This window comes from Poecilia mexicana, unplaced genomic scaffold (assembly GCF_051168715.1).
Source record: "Poecilia mexicana isolate PSO_F unplaced genomic scaffold, ASM5116871v1 scaffold_10, whole genome shotgun sequence".
In the NCBI taxonomy this organism is placed as follows: Eukaryota; Metazoa; Chordata; class Actinopteri; order Cyprinodontiformes; family Poeciliidae; genus Poecilia; species Poecilia mexicana.
Window position 1 is genome coordinate 175172 of NW_028263379.1, and position 22090 is coordinate 197261.

The 22090-nt window shown below is 38.0% G+C and overlaps 1 protein-coding gene across 3 annotated transcripts; it reads right to left on the bottom strand.

Moving 5' to 3' along the window:
- Positions 1–762: 762 nt before the first annotated feature.
- LOC106905607 (storkhead-box protein 2-like) lies at positions 763–11706 on the bottom strand. 3 transcript variants are annotated; one of them, XM_014970530.2, is made up of 5 exons: positions 11507–11705; positions 10793–10964; positions 8432–8584; positions 5439–7812; positions 763–2179 (listed from the first exon to the last, which is right to left on the bottom strand). In XM_014970530.2, the coding sequence occupies exons 2-5, from the start codon at positions 10839–10841 to the stop codon at positions 1975–1977; spliced, it is 2781 nt and encodes a 926-aa protein (XP_014826016.2). In that variant the 5' UTR covers positions 10842–10964; positions 11507–11705; the 3' UTR covers positions 763–1974. The 3 variants fall into 3 exon arrangements, with proteins under 3 accessions (XP_014826016.2, XP_014826015.2, XP_014826014.2); XM_014970529.2 differs by having other exon boundaries at positions 10793–10967; XM_014970528.2 differs by having other exon boundaries at positions 10793–11706.
- Positions 11707–22090: the final 10384 nt, after the last annotated feature.

The following is a 22090-nucleotide window of genomic DNA, read 5'->3' on the forward strand; positions in this document are numbered from 1 at the left end:
TTATGACTGTTGTCATGAAGTGTCATTTGGTAAATAACACTTTTAATGCAAAGTTGCTGTAAAAGTTGCATTAAAAGTCCATTAAAAATGCCAACTTTGCATGATTTTGTAAATAATGACAAGTCAATGCAAAGTTGGCATTTTTAATGGACTTTTAATGCAACTTTTACAGCAACTTTGCATTAAAAGTGTTATTTACCAAATGACACTTCATGACAACAGTCAGACATTCATAAAGACTCCTTCATGTTCGTGACAGATGCTATGTCATGTTTATGACGGTGTCATGCCAGCCTGATACACACCCCGTCAAATAAAGTGTTACCACAGTTTTTTAATACAAAAACACGGTGGACCGCCTCAGCGCCCCAACCACCAGGCTTAGCAAGTTTTCAGGGGGGAAACCCTGGGTTAAGCTCTTTCAGTGGGTAAAATGAATGGAAAAGCACTATATAGGTTCAGTTACCATTTAAAACAGGAGGTCTCCACTGTGGCTGTATGCATTCTCACTATGAGGGATTGCTGCAAAGTTAACAATGCAATTGTTAACTTTGGATAGTTGTTTGCAACCCAAATAACTATCACTACCTGCTTATTCAAGAGAAATGAGTGTTTCAAAGTCAGTGATTCAAAGCAACCAACTGGGTTTCCTTAGAAAGCTTTTTTGTCCCACCAATTTTGATTAGAAATTGAACTTAACTGGATGAGTTATTAGCTAGTATGAAACTGTACATTTTATGGATATAAAATGTTTGATATGTCTTCTTTTTAAAGAGTGCCTTCAGAGAATATTTGAGTAAATAGGCACTATATAAATAAATTTAAATGCCTTATTAATTTAATGTCTCATTTTCTTAAAGTAGTGCATTACTTACAACACACAGGTGGTCATCAATGTATAACATCCATTTTTCAATTCACAGTTGAAATAAAATAGAACTAATTACTAAGGCTTGCTTTTAACCATCTGACTTCACCTCCTTCCTGAATATTATTGTTATAAATGTGTTACAGGTTCTGTTACTAGATAGTCATCTAGTACACTTCCTAAATAGATCAGAAAGTGCTGGGAAAAAGAAAATTCCTTTACAGTTACTTATTTGTTTATAATAATGCACCTAATTCTGAACATTTTCTAAATCGTTGGGCTTTAGACATCAAATTTATAAGCTTTTCTGTAAAGAAGCTCTGTTTAAGAAGCACCAAATTGGCAGAAGTAAAAATTGTCTTTAACATTCTCTTTACCAAAAAATAGTTTTGAAGGCAATAAAACCACAAATTTGTCACATTTTAGAAAGCTGTAAAAATTGCTTTCTAATACTTTCAAACCTAGAAGACTTGTCACATTATCTGAAAAAGTGTAAGATCAACAAATTGTTAGTTTTACAGAAAATCTGGAAATTAGACTTGTGAATGTTAAATTACCACAAAATATACCAATGTGTGAAAAATCTTTTTTTCTTGCTGTCTTGCCTTAAAGGGTGTCTGCAAGTGGCTAATATGACACCAGAGCTGAAAAAGCCAACTAAATAGAATGCATCAGTAACAGTACTCAGCAGAGCTACAGCTCTCATTTGTGTAGCACCAGCAGGAGATACACTGACCAGGAAAAACAGAAATGAGATTGAAAAAAAAAATAAACCTGAGATTACAGATAATACATATTATTGACACACACATGCCTCAACCAAAATATATATGATTAAAAAAATGCTGGAGTACTGGTGTGTAAAAGACCGAATTTAACGAGTGGGTTACAGTTCATTTGTGCATGTCTTTGTTGATGCCTGCACATTTTGATATCTGCAAGACAGAAAAAGAACTGTTCTAGATCCTTTTTCCCCATGGTTGACCCATCACAGCTTCCCTAGTTCAGTCCGTCAGTTTCATGGTGTAGCAGTCAGGTGGAGCGGTTCTAGGATTTTCTGTCCATTTTCACCGACTTTGTGCTTCACTCAGCCCTTAGTTCTGATACTAGACGCTGGTGATTGACGCAAGGCAGGTAGTGGGCTTCTGTAGTTTCTCCTGTTGAGTGGTGGCAGATTCTGAAACAGCACGGAAGGAAAAAGGAGGACCGCTGCCAGTTGTGGTGCTGAGGTGTCCAGGACTCAGGGCTAAGTTTTGACGTCTGTTACTTTCAACTATTGAAGAGGTGTTTGATGCTAAGCTCTCCCTTGTTCTGAAAAGACAGACACAAAACATGAAAAGATGTCCCTACAGAGATGGTAGCTATTTTGCCAGTAAAACAAATGTGCAGTTTTAACAAGAGTTAATACGCAGTATATTTAAAGGGGTAGTAGTATGTGTTTTCTAGGCACAATCAAGTAACTGTGTTACCTTCAGTTGTTAGAAAAATGCTATATGTATTTAACTTCATAATTTAATACTTTGAAATTGGGCTTTAGTCTCTTAAAAATGTTCATTCTGAAACGCCACCTTCAGGAAGTCATCAAAACATCACTTGTCTATTAACCCTTTGACAACGTTTGTAGTTTGCAATAAGAAGTGGCTTATAAATAGCTCAAAAGATGCACCCGGTGTTTGCTGGCTAGTCTGAAGGATTTGAGTGGGGGAGTCGAGGGGAGGGCTGATCTATATTGTTGAAACCTGCATCTTGGAAACTGCAGCTCTGAGGATGAGCTGCCTCTCAAAGGGAGCTACAGCCACCCAGGAGTTTTGCACAGTTGAATGGCTGCCACGTTCATTCAAAGATTCCTCAAACATGCATGAAACAATCAAGACAACACTCCAGGTATGTTTTGGATGATTATAACATGATGCTCAAAAATGTCGAATTTACATAATATCCCTATAAGGAAATTCAAAAAAGACACAAAGATAAAGAGTGTAGAGGTGTGCCGATCGATCGGCCACCTATTATAATCGGCCGATTTCCATGAAAAAGTGTATGATCAGTGATCGCATCACATTTATCTCACTTCTCAGCCTGCATGTGCAGCTCATCTCCTCTTTCCTTCACAATGTGCAACAAATCCTGTCGTGTGGAACTGTAACGCTCCAAGAGAATGGGAAAGTTTGCGTGTTGCGGCGGAAAATTACATCGGGAGTGAAGCACATCAACATGCATCAAACACAACGAATATAATATGGCATTTAAAAAAGAGGCACTTGATGGAGTTTGGCTATATCGAGGCTTAATGCAGGAACAAAGGGACATCCGGGGCGGCAGGTAAAGCAGCGCTCAACTACCAACACTCGTCACCTGGATTAGCATCACGGTCAGAAAGCTAAACAAATAAACAGAAAAATAATTCAAGTTTTCGAGCTGGCGGTGTAAGACGCTGGTTCTGATCTCGCTCTTGGACCACCGCTACGCTCTACTGGTGGTAATATTTCACAGACTTAGCACCACTCAACCTCCACCAGACAGTGAACTCTCACGCTGAACATCTGCGATGCAGCATGTAACTAAAAAAAAAAAAAAAAAGAAAAAAGATTTTAGATATGTATTAAAATACAGGTGCTGGTCATAAAATTAGAATATTGTGATAAAGTTCATTATTTTCCATAATGTCATGATAAAAATTAAACTGTCATATATTTTAGATTCATTGCACACCAACTGAAATATTTCAGGTCTTTTATTGTTTTAATTTTGATGATTTTGGCAAACAGCTCATGAAAACCCAAAATCCCTGTCTCAAAAAATTAGAATATTATGAAAAGGTTCTCTGAACGAGCAATAAAAATAATCATCTGAATCAACAAAGTAACTCTAAACACCTGAAAAAGATTCCTGAGGCCTTTAAAAACTCCCAGCCTGGTTCATTACTCAAAACCGCAATCATGGGTCAGACTGCTGACCTGACTGCTGTCCAGAAGGCCATCACTGACATCCTCAAGCAAGAGGGTGAGAAACGGAAAGAAATTTCTGAACGAATCGGCTGTTTGCAGAGTGTTATATCAAGGCACCTCAGTGGGAAGTCAGTAGGAAGGAAAAAGTGTGGCAGAAAACGCTGCACAACGAGAAGAGGTGACCGGACCCTGAGGAAGATTGTGGAGAAGGGCCGATTCCAGACCAAATTAAATTTTCATCTCCATAAAACTTTTCAGCAGATGGAAGCATGAAGTGCTCCAAAATCTTCTGATAGCTGCTGCATTGATCCTGCCCTTGATAAAACCCAGTGAACCAACACCAGCAGCTGACATGGCACCCAGACCATCACTGACTGTGGGTACTTGACACTGGACTTCTGGCATTTTGGCATTTCCTTCTCCCCAGTCTTCCTCCAGAGTCTGGCACTTTGATTTCCGAATGACATGCAAAGTTTGCTTTCATCCGAAAAAAGTACTTTGGACCACTGAACAACAGTGGTCCAAAGTGCTGCTTCTCTGTAGCCCAGGTCAGGCGCTTCTGCCGCTGTTTCTGGTTCAAAAGTGGCTTGACCTTTGACCTGGGGATGCAGGACCTGTAGCCCATTTCCTGCACACGCCTGTGCACAGTGGCTCTGGATGTTTCTACTCCAGACTCAGTCCACTGCTTCCCCCAAGGTCTGGAATCGGCCCTTCTCCACAATCTTCCTCAGGGTCCGGTCACCTCTTCTCGTTGTGCAGCGTTTTCTGCCACACTTTTTCCTTCCTACTGACTTCCCACTGAGGTGCCTTGATATAACACTCTGCAAACAGCCGATTCGTTCAGAAATTTCTTTCCGTTTCTCACCCTCTTGCTTGAGGATGTCAGTGATGGCCTTCTGGACAGCAGTCAGGTCAGCAGTCTGACCCATGATTGCGGTTTTGAGTAATGAACCAGGCTGGGAGTTTTTAAAGGCCTCAGGAATCTTTTTCAGGTTACTTTGTTGATTCAGATGATTATTTTTATTGCTCGTTCAGAGAACCTTTTCATAATATTCTAATTTTTTGAGACAGGGATTTTGGGTTTTCATGAGCTGTTTGCCAAAATCATCAAAATTAAAACAATAAAAGACCTGAAATATTTCAGTTGGTGTGCAATGAATCTAAAATATATGACAATTTAATTTTTATCATGACATTATGGAAAATAATGAACTTTATCACAATATTCTAATTTTATGACCAGCACCTGTATGTCTATTATATCTAAATTAAGTTTATTGCCAGATAATTTTTAAATTTTTCCAGATAACATAGCATCATTTCTACCTAAAGCGAAAAATTAGCAGCCATTCCAGGCAATCGGCAAAGATTGGTGATCGGCAGAGATCGGCCTCATGGATGATCGGTATCGGAATTGGGAGCAAAAAACCTGATCAGAGCATCCCTAAAAGAGTGTGTATGAATCTGGTAGGAAAGGAGACTACATAAAACTGTTTAATAAACTAACAGAAATAATATGAAAGTAATAAGGAATAGGGTTGATATAATAAACATTTGCAGACAAATGCAAAAAATAGATTTAAAAAATTTTTGCAAGAAAGCATTAATGCCAATGCTCTCACCGTGGTGAATTGAATCCACTGTCAACTGTGACAGAGCTGGAGTCCATACTGTCAAGTCTAGCAGAGTGGACTGAATGCTGGCTCTGGCGGGGCTCTGAATGGTTTCCTTGAACACCAGAGAAAGTAAGGGTTCTTTCAAATCTCATTTGTAAATCCCTTGCCTTCTCTCTCTCCAACAGCCACTGCATGGTCCCTATTCCACATCCTTCCACCTCAGAAACACGTCCTTTAGGTTTTTCCTCTCCTTTTTGAACTTTAGTCCCTTCATCTTCAAGTTCCTCATCATCCGAGACATTGTAGTAGTCAAAAGAGTTCTCTGCAGCACTAGATGTGGCCTCCACTCCCTGTTTGGGAACAGACAAAGTTGTTATAAGTGGTTTAGGAGCATCAAATCCTTTGTGGGAATCAAGAGCATCACAGGATGAAGATAGAGTAATTGAGGCAAGAACTGTAGGTTTCCTCAAGGAGCTGTAGCCAGGCAGCGAGAGGCTGGGAGGCGGCTTGAAGAGCGTATCTTTACTAAAAATTTCCTTGTGTTTCTCCTGGCCAACAGAGGCACTGTGGGATGGCTGTCCATTTGAAGTTGCAGGGTCAGGGATAGACAGAGGTATTGGAGGTAGACTTCCACCTTTAGGTCCAACATTTGACAAATCCTCATTTGAGGGGCTGGAAGTCTGTCTCTCTGTTTGCCTGTCAGCAATGTTTGCTATTAATCCACTGTGGCTGTTTTTGCCTTGAGTTCCTAATATAATTGTTGTTGTAAGAGCAATTTCAGAATTACCAGTACACTGAAAATAATCCTCAGAGGGGTTGGACGCAGATAGAGGTTTGGGTGAGTATGTTGGTAAACTGTCCTTGCTCTTAATCTTCTCATAATTTCTGGCACCATCCAAACCAGCAGAATCGGCTGCAATCTTAGATGAAGGTGGTGTGGTTCGAGTGTAGTGAGATGAGCTTTGATTATCTCGTAGAGTGCAATCATCAGTAAAATAATGACTGCGGTCATCATAATAATCAGGTGGTGGTTCAATCAAGCCAGCATCTAGCGGCCCTTTAGAATTGTCCATAGATCTAGAACGTTCCTTTGCCTTGCTACTGCGTTCATTCCTTGATTTTCTCTCCTGGGTATGAGAGTGTGAGCGGTGGACTTTGGAATAATGAGTTGATGGACCATGGCTTGGCTCAGGGAAAGGCATTTCCATGCGGCGCTTGGCCAGCTCCCCAGATACATCCCATTCTGGTGTGACAGGCAGATGAGATGAGTCAAGGATGTTGGGAATGCTGTGTGCAAGGTGATGTCGAGTTCTTTGACGCTCCACAGCCAGTGCTTGCTCTCTTGGTGATCGTGCAAGTGAGGAAGAGTAACCTCTATAATCTTTGTCAACTAGCTCTAAATGGGTACCATCAGTTGTTTCAAAGCGGAATGCCCTTGTCTTACTCTGTGAGCGACTGAGTTTGGATTGAGATTGCTTTCTGTGCCTACCCCCACTTCTTCTACTTCTGGAGCTCTGATTTGCTGATGATGCTTTGCTCCTCTGAGTGCGTTCTTCTTCAAGTCTCTTCATAACTGCTGTATGTCGGGCCAGATTTTCCACCGTAAGGTCAGGGTTGATTCTACGTATAATTTCCATTTCTACATGACGGGGCAAGTGGTTGGGTTCCTCTTCGTCATGGAGTGGCCACTCCTCAGGGGGAAACTGTGCAGAGAAGGTAGCCAACTGCTTGGTCTTATCCTTCTTAAAACTCAGACGAAACAACTTCAAACCAAACTTTCTCCCACCTGTAGCACTGCCCAGCGTTTGTTTGTCTAAGTCCCCACATCCTCCTCCTCCAACAGGCCCTCCTCGGTGCTTGGTGAGGGTGTCTGCCTTAAATGGAATTCCCAGGGAACTACGGTTCTTTTCTGAGTTGCCAGCTGCTTGCTGAGAAGGTGTTTGTGGGGAGTACTGTGATGAGTATGCGTCTCTGTGTTCTTTCGGAGACCGTCGCTGAAGTGTAGTGTGGTGGCTGGGTGGATCATCTGCACGATAACCACTGCTGTAAAAAAAATCATCACCTCCTGCACAGCGGCTTTGGCTGGACTTTGTGTGTGTGCAATCAAGAAACCCCCCTGAATTGGATGGTGTTATGGTGCCAGAAAGAGGAGAGATGCATTGAGTTTGCTGATGCCGCTGTTGTTTCTGATTCTGGTATCTGTCAGAAGTTCGCTCATCTAAATGGTACCACTTTGAGCTAGTGCGAATAAGACTTGGGGTGATGAAGTAGGTTTGAGGAGTTACAATGAAATATCCATCGGGTGTTGGGTAAATTTTACGTTCCCGGACCAGTAAGCTAAGTGTGTGGTGCAGAGCTTCCTCTGTTGGTGTAGGAACACCTAAGAAAATATCAGAAAAGTTACAGAATTAACAAATATATTTTAAACTCATTAAAAGACCCAATACAACCACCAACGTCACTACACAAGAAAATATTTTCCATTTCCTCAACTCTTGATGTATTTGTACAAGGATTTTCCCTTGTGCATTATAGATCTGACAGGCCACCAGAATATACTACATGTTAGCGTCACACACTGTTACCTGGTAATACACCTCCGACTTTTTGTAACTTGTTGCATACCACCATTTATTTTAGAAATTTTATTTATTTTAACAGTACTTTTTTGTGTAAGAGAGAGTGCTATGCTATGTACGCTCAGGATTGGTCATTAAATTAGACGGTCTACGGCTGTCTTTAGATAGACAGCTGTGCTTGCAATGAATCTATCAAAGAATGGAATTTTAATACTTTTCTGAATGCTTTGCAAAGTTAATATTTTCATCTGTCAAGTTAATGTTTGTTATCCATTGTTTTGTTGATTTTTCTATAAAGTAAAATGACTGAACATTCTACAAGATTTCGATCCATATTTTTGCCGTTTATGCCTTAACCAAGTGTAAATTGAATAATCTAAATAGATGCCAGTGAATTGTGTTGACAGTCTCTTGTGTTACCTGGAAAACATGTCTGCAGGTGTTCTGTTAGAGCCTCTTGAGTGACAGTCTTGTGGGCAGAGTTCATAGCAGAGACAGCCAATAGTAAAACTTCTCCCAGTGGGATGAACTGCGACTGGCTGATAGGGGACATACTGATGGGAGAGACATCACCTGGAAAGGGAGCCACATCATTAATTTTGAGTGACTAAGATTAACAAAAAAATCTATTAAGTACAAAGTATTCTTTTTTTCTGTCCCAAAATGTAAATATTACAATACGAGACTGTGACATCCCCCTGAATTTTTAATACATCAATATTTGAGGCATGTTGTATACTAACTATTGCCAAAAAAAACTTTAAACTTGAACTTTTTGCTTTGACTCACTTAGGTAAAAGGAACTTTGCTTTTCACGGAAACCAGATGTGAAAGCACACAGCTGTGAGACGTGCTGCTGATGAAGTGGAGCGTTGTACAAAGTGTGCCTCATGGTGAAGATATAAGAAGCATGTTTTAACCGTGTAAGATTGCTCTCAGACTCTGGGAGCATTCAAGGACCTGTTTTGAGCTTCTTGAATAAATTGAGACAAAATGTGCATTTCTGTTGTCAGATTGATCCAGTGTCTTCACTTCTTAATAGAGAACTTCCATAACAAAACCTTAATGTATTTGCAATTTCATCATTTTCTGTAGTTTGTGTTGTGACACACTACAATGAGACTTGCTTGTAACCACTTTTATGTGCCTGAGGTGGAAATATAAACACTGATTTGAATTTTGATTTGATTTTGAATTTATTTATTTATATTTCATACAATACTGTTTCAGTATTTCTATATTCACTTGTATTTTTTTGTATATATAGATTTTTATATTGGTTCTGCTCTGTCCTCTATACTGCTGTAACAATGTAAATGCCCCCACTGCGAGATTAATAAAAGAATATATCTTATCTTATCTTATTTATCAGGGTGTGGCCAGAAGCAGTTTATTTGCATCGTGATGTAGCCTTAAAACAGCACATTCCTTAAGGAGCTGAGTGGGTGAATGATTTTGTGTATTGAAAGTAATGAACGTGTTTTGCATATATGCATAACTTACAGACCTATCCTATAGCTTCTTCAAGGAATTGTAATAATGAGCCTTTAACAAATGTGTAAACAGCTTTGTAAAAGTTGCATACTGTAGATCAAGTGAAAACTTGGCAATTCTTTAATTTATTTCCAAACACGCAGTTTTCAAAACTGAGAATGATTAAACCCTCACAGAAAAAAAACAAACAAACAGGCCCCAAAAATTGACTAGAAAGGAAAACAATGCAGCATTTAACCTAGAATTATAATTTCAGAACATGGCTATGCAATGTGTAAAAAATATATTAAAACAACTGCGGTTCAGCATTTCTTGGTCTTGGAGGAATGACCTCTCCTACCAACAGGGGCACCTTATAGGGGGGAAAAGATTGGACAATTCCAAGGGCCCTTGACCGACAGGGGGCACTCCCACAAAAATGTTTTGTTTTTCCCTTAAAGAAGTAGAAAAAAACGGGCCCTGTCAATTACAAGACCCTCCTCCTGGTTCTGATTGGTTGTTTTTGGTCAGAATGGTGCATTTCTTTAGACAGCAGTAGCAGATCACAGAGGAGGCGGAGGAGATTGATGTTTTCACAGATTATATGTTTCATAGCAAACTGTTGTGACATAGTGACAGCTCTAACAAATATGAAAAAAAAAACTTTTTAAATTAAAGTTATATTCTGCAGCTTGAACAAAATGCAACAACATATTTTTTGAAAAGTCTGGATTGCTTAATTTATATTTTGCACATTGCTTGTGACTGTTGCATACAGTATGTAAACTGTTGCATGTAAAATTCACTAGTGAATATTGTGCTAGTATCAGTATTGGACCAACAAAAGCAAGGCAGTTGCAAGCCTTTGAGATTGTGACGCTTTATATGGGTCAGATAGACTCAAGAAATTGTAACAGCAGCTGCGAACAGGGGGGCAATTTAATTTTTTGTCACTGGGCCCAAGATTTCTTGCGGTGCCCCTGCCTACCAAGTTGCCTAAAATAGGGAATAATGACCTATGTACTATAAGATCCTGCAGGGTAGTCTGAGACTGCTATTTTTTCAAAAATTCTAGTTTAATGAAATTCCAATAATGTAAGCTAGCTGCCCAATTCTTTCTATAAATGCATTGATTTCAACATATAAAAACAATTGTCATTTTACGAGCATGTGTGAGCAGTTTTTGTTTGAGGTTGTGCATGAAATCCTGCAATGCCATGAAAATAGTTCATTAGTCTTCCTTAAGAATTAAGAAAATATGTTTGAATTGACCTGAATAAACAACCCAGGAGAGTGTGTAGGCCTTACCCAAGCATTTGATGGTGAAGCCCCGCGGAGGGTTAAGAGATCTCCGCATCCATCCCTCTCTTAGCACCTCCAGATGGTCCTCTTTTCCCTGGATCAGTAGCACGTGTTCATCTATCCATCCCAGGAAGAAGGTCTCCGACACAGCTTCAGTAATCCGCTGGTTCCATATATGCTGCTGAGAGTTTTCTGCTTTAAAATCGGCAAAAATCTCATAACCAGTATGGTGTCTCGGAAGCTCGTCGCTCTCTGACACACCAGCTGCAGCTGATGCCTCAGCACCTCCATCTCTGGCCAGTACAATAGCCAGAGAATGGGGAGCAATCTGCAGGAAAGATTCCATTGACAGTACGGCCTTCTAGCTGATTATTGACTCGCTTATCGCCATCAGTTTTGTTAATTTCAAACACATTCAGATAAACTGGGAAGCAAAAACTCCAAATTTGCCGGCAATGCGGCTAAGCTCTGCAGTAACCGCATAGCCCACAATTATTTAAAAAAAAAAAAAAACGGTGCTAGCCTAAAATCTGCCTTTTTAAGGTTGCATAAAAGTCATTTCTGGTCCCACTCTGAGCGCAACCTGTCGGGCCGTGAACGTGTGCTCAGTGAAGAACTGCTTCCGAACGCAAGCACGACATGACATTGGAACATATACCAAACAGGCTCATTGTTAGGTCACAAACTAGCTAGCTAAATGCTAACGTGATGTTAGTTCACCCAGGCAACAGATGCGCGAGCTGCCCTCCACAGCAGCCAGTCGTGGGTCGCCTCTTTGTTCTACCCCTCGTGAGGTGCAAAGCAGCCAGATGTGCAGTCGCTGTGCAGCAAAGTCCTCCTCTGGCGACCGGGCAGCTTCAAGACCGACACCATAGCTGGATGCAGGAGTCTCATCCAGACACAACGAAAGTAAACGTCATTACGAAGCTGCGTCACCACAGCGTCATCTCAGAGTATGTGAAGCCTACTACGATTTGTACAGAAAAATATGTATAATTTCGCTCTTATATTATAAAATAATAGATTAAAATATAATTTCTCGGTATTTTTACATTCTAGTGGTTGTAGATTATTTATCGTGTAGATCAGGGGTACCTGCAACTTTTAGATGCATCTATATGGAGTGAAAATAGTCTCAAAATACCTGTGCGAGCGTAATACTGGATTTGTAATCCGTGTAAGCATCTTTGTGTGTAACTTTGGATAGTCGTATCTGTGAAATAAGGTTTGTAAACCATAAAAAGACAATTTGTGCATCATTTGTAAATATGATGCATATAAATAAATATAATAAAGTACACAGACACAATTACAATTTCTACAAACGTTAAATTTCTACACAAAATTTTTAGCTACAACCTCACAAATCTGATAATTATGAATTCAAACCTCCTACAAGTATGCACAAGTCCCCTGATACACACAGACAAAACTGCATTTACGCACACATCTGGTTACGAGTCCACAAGGATTTTTGAGACTCATTTCATGCTTCAGGACAGCCTCAGATTTGTGCACAAGTGGTGCTCTTAAATGCTGGTGGAAAGTTGGGATTTTTTTCTAGGGGTCTAGTGTTTTCATCCTCTGAACGTTTGTCACTGTGCTTGTGCCGAAGTGACAAAGACGTTGTTTCCCTGGAAAAAGGAATATTTCAGTGCTTCCGAAAGTGAAAACAATATATACTATAGTATATTTCAAATATACTTACATTTGTGTATGTACATTTTAAGTATACTAAGTATTAAGTGTACTACCTATACATATATATGAAGTATACTAAAAGCATGTTTGTACCAATTTTGTCATTTGGTACACTTAAATATACTTGTACCAAAATACACTTTGAAGAAATATATTAAATAAAAGTATGCTTTAAGTGAACAAAATATGTATTTGCTCAAGTATTGAAACAACATGCTTTTAAAGATATTTTGTGTATATTTTAAAATATATGCTCAAAATAGAATTTTTTAAACTTCACTTAACGCTTACTTTAAAAGTAAACTATTAAATATAATAAAATTTTAGTATGTTTTAAATTACATCTCAGCAGGGGCACCGCCAGGAATCTTGGGCCCCCTGACAAAAAAATTTGTTTGGGCCCCCCTGCGCAGCTGCTGTTAAAATTTTTTGAGTCTATTTGACCCATAAAAAGCGTCACAATTTTAAAGGCTTGAATCTGCCTTGCTTTCTTTGGTTCAATACTGATAATTAGCACAATATTTACTGCTCATGAATTTAACATCCAACAGTCCACATCCAGCATGCAAGTAGGTTGCTTAAATTTTTTCTATTAGTTTTAGATACTGAAATGTCAGTAATCTAAAACTTGCTTTTGAGCAACAGTCAAAAGCAACGTGCAACTACAGATAAAGCAATCCAGACTTCTCAAAACTGCTATGTAGTTGCATTTTATTCAAGCTGCAGTACATAACCTTAATAAAAATATGTTTTCTCCATATTTGTTAAAGCTGTCACCATGTCGTAGCAGTTTGTTATGAGACAGATAATCTGTGAAAACAATCAATCTCTTCCATCTCCTTCCTGAATTACTATTACTGGTTAAAGTAATGCACCGTTCTGACCAAAACAACCAATCAGAACTAGCAGGACGCTCTTAGCGATGTCAATCATCCTCATTCACTCACTGCTAAATGTGCTAATGGGGGAGAAACAACTTATCATTGCAAGTAACTGTTTATCTGCTGTCATTGGTAGCTATGCTAACTAAGCTGATCATTCACAATCTACACAGCTCTGTGCTATGCTAGCTGCAGCATGGCACAAATCGAGGGGAAGGAAGGATGAGCAGCATCACATGAGATTGTGATTGACAGCACTAAAACTCTCCTGCCACTGACTGGTTGTTTCTAGCACTGGGAGAAAGCAGAGGAAATAGATTTTTCATAGATTACCTCTCATACCATACTGTCACAACATAATGACAGTTTTAAAAAATCTGTGAAAAAAATATTTATATAAAAGTGACATACTGCACCTTTAATTTCACTCAGGAGAGGACGGGTCAGGAGGGACGTGGGTTAGACCTGCTGCTGACTGACTCATCTGTTGTTATGTGGTAAAAGGTACAAGTTAAATATATGAATATGTTGGTAATTTTTCCCCTTAATTCATTAAATGCTAGTGAAAAGGAGGCAAACAGTAGTTTGTAGCTAAGCTAACTATGCTAAATGGTTGATAATCTCACACAGTCTACTCACCTCTCTTGGAGAAAAACTGGGTTATAAATTAACACACTTGCCTTTTTCTCTCTCTCCTTCTCTCTCTTTTTTTTGAAACCCTGATAGATAGGGGGCTTCAGGGCAAATATGGATGTGTGTTTTTTGGTCTGGGAGTGGGAACATTCAATTTTTACTGCTAAAAACAATCTTTGAGAATACAATATGATTAATTTTGTAATTGACAGGGCTCTGATTTTTTTTTATTATTTCTATGAACAAAAAATAAATAATTAAATTGTGGAGGGCCCCCTGTTGGTCAGGGCCCCTAGAATTGTCATCACTTTCCCCCCCTATACAGCGCCCCTGCATCTGAGTGTATACTTTAGGCTAATAAAGTATGCCTTTTTATGTGCCTTAATAATCTTTTACTATTTTTGTTAAAATGGCAAAGAATAAAAAATGATAATCCTTAATGTTGTTTAAAAAAGTAACTAATGTGTTCATGCCAAAATATCAAACATTGAGACTTTAGTGACAGAGGTGCTACAACAAAAATAATACTTGTCCTTAACAAGAAATGAAGCAGGTATCTTCAGTTTTACTACTACTACAGCTAGACACTTCAAACCTGGAATAGATTATTTTCAATTAATGGCAGAATATTTAAAACTATGTTTGTGATTTGTAAAACCTTTTTCTGATTTGTGAAACTTCAATAAAGGCTGATTTCGGACATTTTTGGATATTGGTCACTCCAGCTCCAAAACTGCAACACCTAGACTCTTCAAACCTGGACTATATTATTCTGCTCTAATAGCAGAATATTTTAATCCATGTTTGGAATTTGTGAAACCTTTATGTGATTTGTGAAACTTCACTAAAGATCAGATTACTATTCATACATGTTCCATGCAGTTTTTTTCAAATTCAATTCTAATTCAAAACCACTTTATTAATCCCAGTGGGAAATAAAATGTTGGTGTAACTCATTAATTTTTCAAAGAGTTATTGTAGATGGTGATGGCTGTTGGAAGGAAAGATCTTTTGCAGGGGTCTGTTAGTGAAGTTTCACAAATCAGAAAAAAGTTTCACAAATCACAAACATGATTCTAAATATTCTATTAGAGCAGAATAATTTAGTCCAAGTTTGAAGAGTCTAGGTGTTGTAGATTTGGAACTAGAAAATTCCTGAAGAAATTTAAATGTGGCCTGTCGGTTTGGACCAGCGTTCTGATGCTAAAAATTAGCATTAATGCTAAAGAAAGCTTCAATGTAGTCAATAACCTGTGGAGAGTCAGAAGCATGTGGACTAAGCTGTACTTGTACCATTCAGTATGTTAAAATTAATGCATAAACTAAAATTTGACAAAATGCTAATGTTAGCATGAAGACTAGCATCTGGGGCATCATTAGCATGTTCTCTGTCATTGTCTTACTCCATTCAGTATAGTAAACATGGCAAATAATTAATAAATTTAACAAATAGTTTATTTTAGGCAAAAGGCTAATTCTAATGCTAATGCACGCAAAGCAGTGCACTAGTGGGGGGGCAGTGAAATGCTAATGTTTGTGCTAATGTTAATGAACTGCCTTGCTGCGCAATAATAAAGATAAATAATAAATAATAAAGAGACATTCTATTGGGTGTAGAACAATAGGTGCCTGCCATGCAATGCATGGAGGCAGTGAATGGCAGCCTGGCTAATGACCTAATTATTCTATTCAGGTGTGGCGCATCAGAGGCACATCTAAAAGTTGCAGGACAGTGGCCCTCGAGGACTGGAGTTTGAGAGGATACTTAGCAACCCTGAACAGGAGCATCTAGTTTACACACTTTAGATCAGAGGTTCACAAACTGTGGGGGGCGCGCCCTAGGGGCGCTGTATGCACTGGGTTTTTACCTTAGAATGGCCAACTCTCTGTTGTTCCTCTGTCAATTTGATACAGTAGGGGTTTCTGCACTTCCCATATTTGTGTCCTCTGTCACTTTTATCAGCAGTTAAAACTGTTTAATCTGTTGTTAACATGTTGTAACCTGTTTTTCCGAGCCGCCTTTAAACGCAACATGAGCGCTACGACACTCATGCTGGGTTTACACCTGTGAAGGAGACCTGCTGCTGCTCAGGTGTGTTAGAATCACGGCAACAAACCAGCAAAATGCAAAGAACTTTTCACAGTTTTTCCCCCCAAACTAACCGACTGTTGAGTGAAGCTGTTGGATGCAGGTAATGTTAGCTAAAAGATGACTAGCTAATATCAATACATCACCTTAAGATTGTTAACGAGTAGCTTGTAGGCTACCGATGTTGTCTATGTTCAGCTACGATTCATTTTGCCCCCCTTGTTCGTCTGGAGCCGGGGCTGAGTATAACAGGGAGGTCCCCCCACCCCCTTCGCTCACACACATCGTTCAACCAGACAGCTATTTGTAAGCCATAGGGTGGGGGGGAGCGGGGGTCAGGAGAAAAAGTTTGGGAACCACTGCTTTAGATTGCCTTGTTGCTGAAAATGTGCTATATAAATAAAATTACCTTACCTTACCTATCCTGTAGTATATTTCAAATATACTTACATTTGTGTAAGTATATTTAAGTATGCTAAGTATTAAGTGTACTACCTATAAGATTCTTGAGAATAGGGACAAAACAGGTCCTATGGATAAAGCATGAAATTTGAATAAAATATACACAAAATATATTTTTTTCAAATATCTAAGTAAACTAACCTGGGTCATGTGAGCACAACAATGTATATTTTTCTTTTTTTTGCTGAATATTTTTTTATTTTAAACATTGTAGTCGGTGGATGATGCCTGTAAAAGCCCTTGTCCAGGAGCAGAACTCAACACATTCTTATAGTTTAAAACAATTAAAGAAATACTAAAATTATATATTATGACAATTAAGTATAAGTAGTCATATAAATAATTATAAAAGTATCGATAAATTGAATTAAAAATAATTTTTAGATATTTTCCAACTCCGTTAAAATTTGTCCTTAGTTTTTGTCAACACCGTCAGAAATGAAAAGAATGTAAAAAAATCAGGCATTATTGGGGGGCACCAGAACTTCTGACAACGTCATGGGGTCCCATGACGTTGTCTTTTCTCTTCCTTTGCTAGGAGGGCTAGTTAGCTCCGGTTAGCTTAAGTTATTCTTTAGTTTTTTCCTTCTGTTTTATTCCTAAGTTGTTTGTCACAACCATGATGTGTCAACTCCATAACTGACAATTTACAAAACTTTGATGAAATTTAGCGAAATAAAAGCTTAATTTTGGTAAACTGTAAAGATTTCATGGACCTGACGAGCTACAATATGGCCTCCTTCAGAATAACATCATATAAATTGAGGTAGTTTGGCATTTCGTCAACTCCGTCAGAGTTTTTCTGACTCTTTCAGTGAAATTGTTGTCAAATCTCACTTAATTGTGCAACTAATTCATTTTAATGTATTTTACATGAATTGCATTACTTCACATGTACCAAGTTTTTCATTTTACTCACAGTTTGTCACCACCTTCAGTTCTGTGTCAACTCCGTCATGCACTGTCAACTCCATCAGATGGACTTTTTCTTGTTTTTTGTTTTAAATAATATTTATTTTATTTCTTGAGAAGCATTTGTCTGTAAATTGAGTAAAAATATCACTAATGGGGTATTTTAAAAATCATTTTAGATTTATTTTTGTCAGATGGTGATGACAAAGTTTTGGGTCAGGTCGATTAAAAATGTAATTTTTTTTTAAAAATTCGCAACTGGGAGCCTGTACCTTAGCATCTTCATATTTTCTAAACATTATTTGTCATATTTGCATACATAAGGTTGAGAAATAATTTTTAAAAAATATGGGAAAATTAAAACCCATTTTGTCCCTATTCTCAAGAATCACTGGTATACTAACAGCATGCTTGTACCAATTTTGACATTATAACATTAAACATATTTTAGCTGGAGATAGGCACCAGCAACCCTCCTGACCCCACTAAGGGACAATGGTGTAAAGAAAATGGATGGATGGATGGATGGAACTTTAAACATACTTAAATATAATTGTACCAAAATACACTTTTAAGAAATATATTAAGTTAAAGTATAGCTTAAATGAACAAAATATGTATTTGCTCAAGTGTAAATGTACACCTGCTCAAGTTTATTACATCTCAGTGTATACTTTAGGCTAATAAAGTATGCCTTTTTAGGTCCCTTAATAATCTTTGTTAAAATGGCAAAGAATGAAAAAATAACAATCCTTATAGTGGAACTTGATGTAATGTTGTTTAACAAAGTAAATAATATGTTCATACCTCAAAATATCAAACATTGACACTTTAGTGACAGAGGTGCTACAACAAAAACAATGCTTGTCTTAACACTAAATGGAGTTGGTATCTTCAGTTTTACATCTCTCCAAATATGATCTGTTGTTTTCAGTTTTTTAACTAAAACACGGAAGCTCTTTACCCAATCCATTTTCAGATGTATGACGTAAGATCTATCGATAAGTAAACGGCACTAGCTCCAGTTTACACTCCAGACCAGATGGTGGCGGTAATGCACACTTTCAGTTTTTTTTTTTTTTAAAGAGCCATAAAAAGAAGAAAAGCCATGAACCAGAGAAGATAACAGATGCTGTTCAAATTCGCCATTTTTATTTGCATAATATTGAATTAAAAGTAGAGAGAGCCTTGATAATAGTTAATAGTTTTGGTCAATTCAAGCTGGTGATGTCCTATTAAAAGTTAGACGAATAGCTACAGACTATTGTTTGCCTCCATTTCACTATTATTTAATGAGTGAAGGATATAATTAAACAACATATTCATATATTTTGTGACCATCTGTGTTTTTGTGTATTTGTTTCTTGTTTTTTTTCTGTCCTTGTTTCCCCGTGAGTCTCTGTGATATCCTGTCCTCTCTGTTGATTGATCGCAGCTGTGTCTAGTTTTCCTGATTACCCTCCCTGTGTATTTAACCCACCTATTGTCTGTGTCCTTGTTGTCTAATGTCAGTTGTGTGCGCTCCAGTTGAACTGCATAGTCCTGGTTCGTGTTAGGTCTCGTTTTGCAGTCCTCAGTATATCAGTTGCTACCGGTAATTAGCTGTGCACTAAGCTCTCTGCCGTGCCGCCTGTATTGGACTGTTTGAGTTGCATCATTAAATTAATCATTTTCTTCACAACCTGGGTCTCAGCGTTCAACCTCACCACCTCTCATTAACCACTTTTTGACATATTTAACTTGTCCCTGTACCTCTTACCACACTTAACAGATGAGTCGGTCAGCAGCAGCTCTAACCCCCAATACCAGCATAATTCCTTACCCCTGTCAATTTATTTAAAAGCAATTTATTTATTACTTACGGAAGCGCATTGCTATCACGCAGGAAAAAAAAAATTTCGAGCGCTATCACGTTATAACGTGATACGTATCTCATTAAAACGTGATAGTATCTCGTTAAAACGTGATAAGTATGTCGTTAAAACGTGATAGTTATCTCGTGTTGAGAAAATAAATTTAAAATAAGCTAGTTTTAAAACTTAATATGTCTTGATTCAAATGGCCTAAATTGTGGTTTTAAATCAGTAACTTATTCTGGCCTATTGACCTTTATTTTTACTGTAGTTCCAGCAGATGGTTTGCTAGGATCGTTTGAACTGCCTTTTGTCTGTGAGAAAACAATACAGTGGAAGTTCTGGCTTTTCACACTCATCTGTGAGAGGCCGTAAACACGGCAGGGATTTAGGCTTCAGATAGAGGGTCAGAGATAGCTCCTGGTTGGAGGAGCAAAGGTACGCCTTATTTGAATAAATTAAATACAAGAGGATAAAACTTTCTACACAGAAGTAACAATTTAGATTTGCCCTTGCAATTCTCCAAAGATGTCTTTCCACGCCTTTGCTTTTCTTTCTTTCTTTCTTTTCTATTTATGTCAGGTAAATGAATGTATGTCTCCGTTGTTCTGCAGTTTCTGGTGTAAGTTTGTGCATTGTCTTACTTCTAAGTTTATGCATTGTCTTATATTGGATTAAATTCTGTAATTCTGTGATGTCAACAGCATTGTTGTTTTTCCTTGTGGCTACACGTGGCCTGCCGAGAGGACCTGGGATCTAAGGAAGAGAGAGAGCCAACTTTTTTCCAAAGTTAACCTATTTTAGAAATTCTTCCTTAACACTCGTTAAAACGTGATACGTATGTCGTTAAAACGTGATACGTATGTCGTTAAAACGTGATAGTTATCTCGTTAACGTGATACGTATGTCGTTAAAACGTGATAGTTATCTCGTTAAAACGTGATACGTATCTCGTTAAAACGTGATAATTTTAGGTCCAGGAAGTGGCGGTATTATGCTAGGCTAGTACAGTGGCTAACATGAATTGGTCAGGTTTCCTTTCATGTTTGGTCTACAACATGTAGAGATACGGATGCTGCTTTGCACTGTGGTTAAAACCATTAATAGCATGCGTACTCTGAGCAGGATCCTAAACAGAACGGGACTGCACCGAAGGAAACGTCAGTCCGGTCCTCTAGCTGTAGCGGCGTTCCTGACTGTCTGGATCGAAGCTCAAGTTGGCTTCCGATTGTAGCTTCTGATTTGGGAAATGGCTAAAGGGAGATTATAACGGAGGCTCAGACGTATTTGCTGAACAGTTTCTGTTCAGATTTGTTTTAACAGTACACTTGCTGAACTACGGCTGTTCGTAACCAAGCAACCGAAATCAACAGAAGGCTCGATAGTGGCAAAAGACAAAACTAGATCCTGTTAAGCATTCTTCAAAATAAAAGACTTCCTCTCTCCAAAATAAATCATACATAAAGCTTTGAATTTAATTATTTTTCACGTCACCTTTTGGAATTGTGTACAATCAAGTTAAATTCGGTGAATAATAATAATCATGTAAATTATACTTAACATATGCAAAAGCAAAAGCTGAATGGCCTCCTTTAAGCGTCCTGAGAAACAATCACCTAATGATCGTGATTCATAAATCTCTACTCGGCTTGGCTCCAGCATCCTTAAACTTTCTTTTACATAGGTCTGTTAATTCCCATTCTTTACGTTTTAACAATATTTTTCTTTTGCATGTTCCACTTTTCTGAACTGAAAAAGGGAAGCAAGCTTTTAGTGTGATGGCTCCTACAGCCTGGAAACAGCTCCAGTCTGAAATAAAGATGTCAAAGCTGGTTTCACTGGACTTATTTCGAGCGATTCTTAAAAACAGACGAGATTCTATTAAACAGTGTCACTGTTTTTAAATTATTTTCTACTGTTTTACACTTCTGCATATGCATTAATTAATTTTATTTTGTAACCAGGTTGCTGTGTGTTGCAGACTTCTACCCAGGTCCCTCTTGAAAATAAGATAAGATGTGTATCTCAACGGGGTTTACCTGATAAAATAAAATAAATAAAATAAAAAAATAAAATAATAATATTTGTCAAATATTGTTCAACAATTTTTAATATTTGTCGACAAACAAGGAGCAAAGAAGAGACACCTCTCCTTTACCATACAGGTGACTTAAAATAATGTTTTCTAATGGAGACAAAGAGGGTAGATAAAGATTATTGTGTTGCTTTGATAAAATAAAACTCTGAACTTGAAGATAGTTATAGAAATATTTTGTAGGAATATCATGTTTGTTTTTAATTTCTTCAAGTTACATAAATACCTTCCCTGAAAAAAGATCAGACACTTTAGTTATATTCTTAGCAGTTTAAATCCTGCTCTACATGGATGAACATTACATCAGATAGTTGTTGCATTTCTCCCAAATAATCAAGTGTTTTTGATTATTTGGGAGAAATAATCAAAAACACTTGATTATCTTTGTATGAAAATACAAAGATCATCATTGTATTTTTCAGAAATGGGTATTTTGTTTGCTTAATTGACCTTTTCCTGCCTGATGAGTACATGTACAAGTCTATAGCAATAAAGATCCAGTGGGACACAATAGTAACCCATGCTGGGGGCTGTCTGGCAGTAAAGTAAAACATTGCTGCCCTGATCTGGGTTGAAATAACATAATAGGTTTGATAATTGTTAACACCCTCTGTCATATGGCTGATATAAGACAGACAGTTTCATTCTCGGGCGTTTACCATTTAAGTGAAGTTGGAA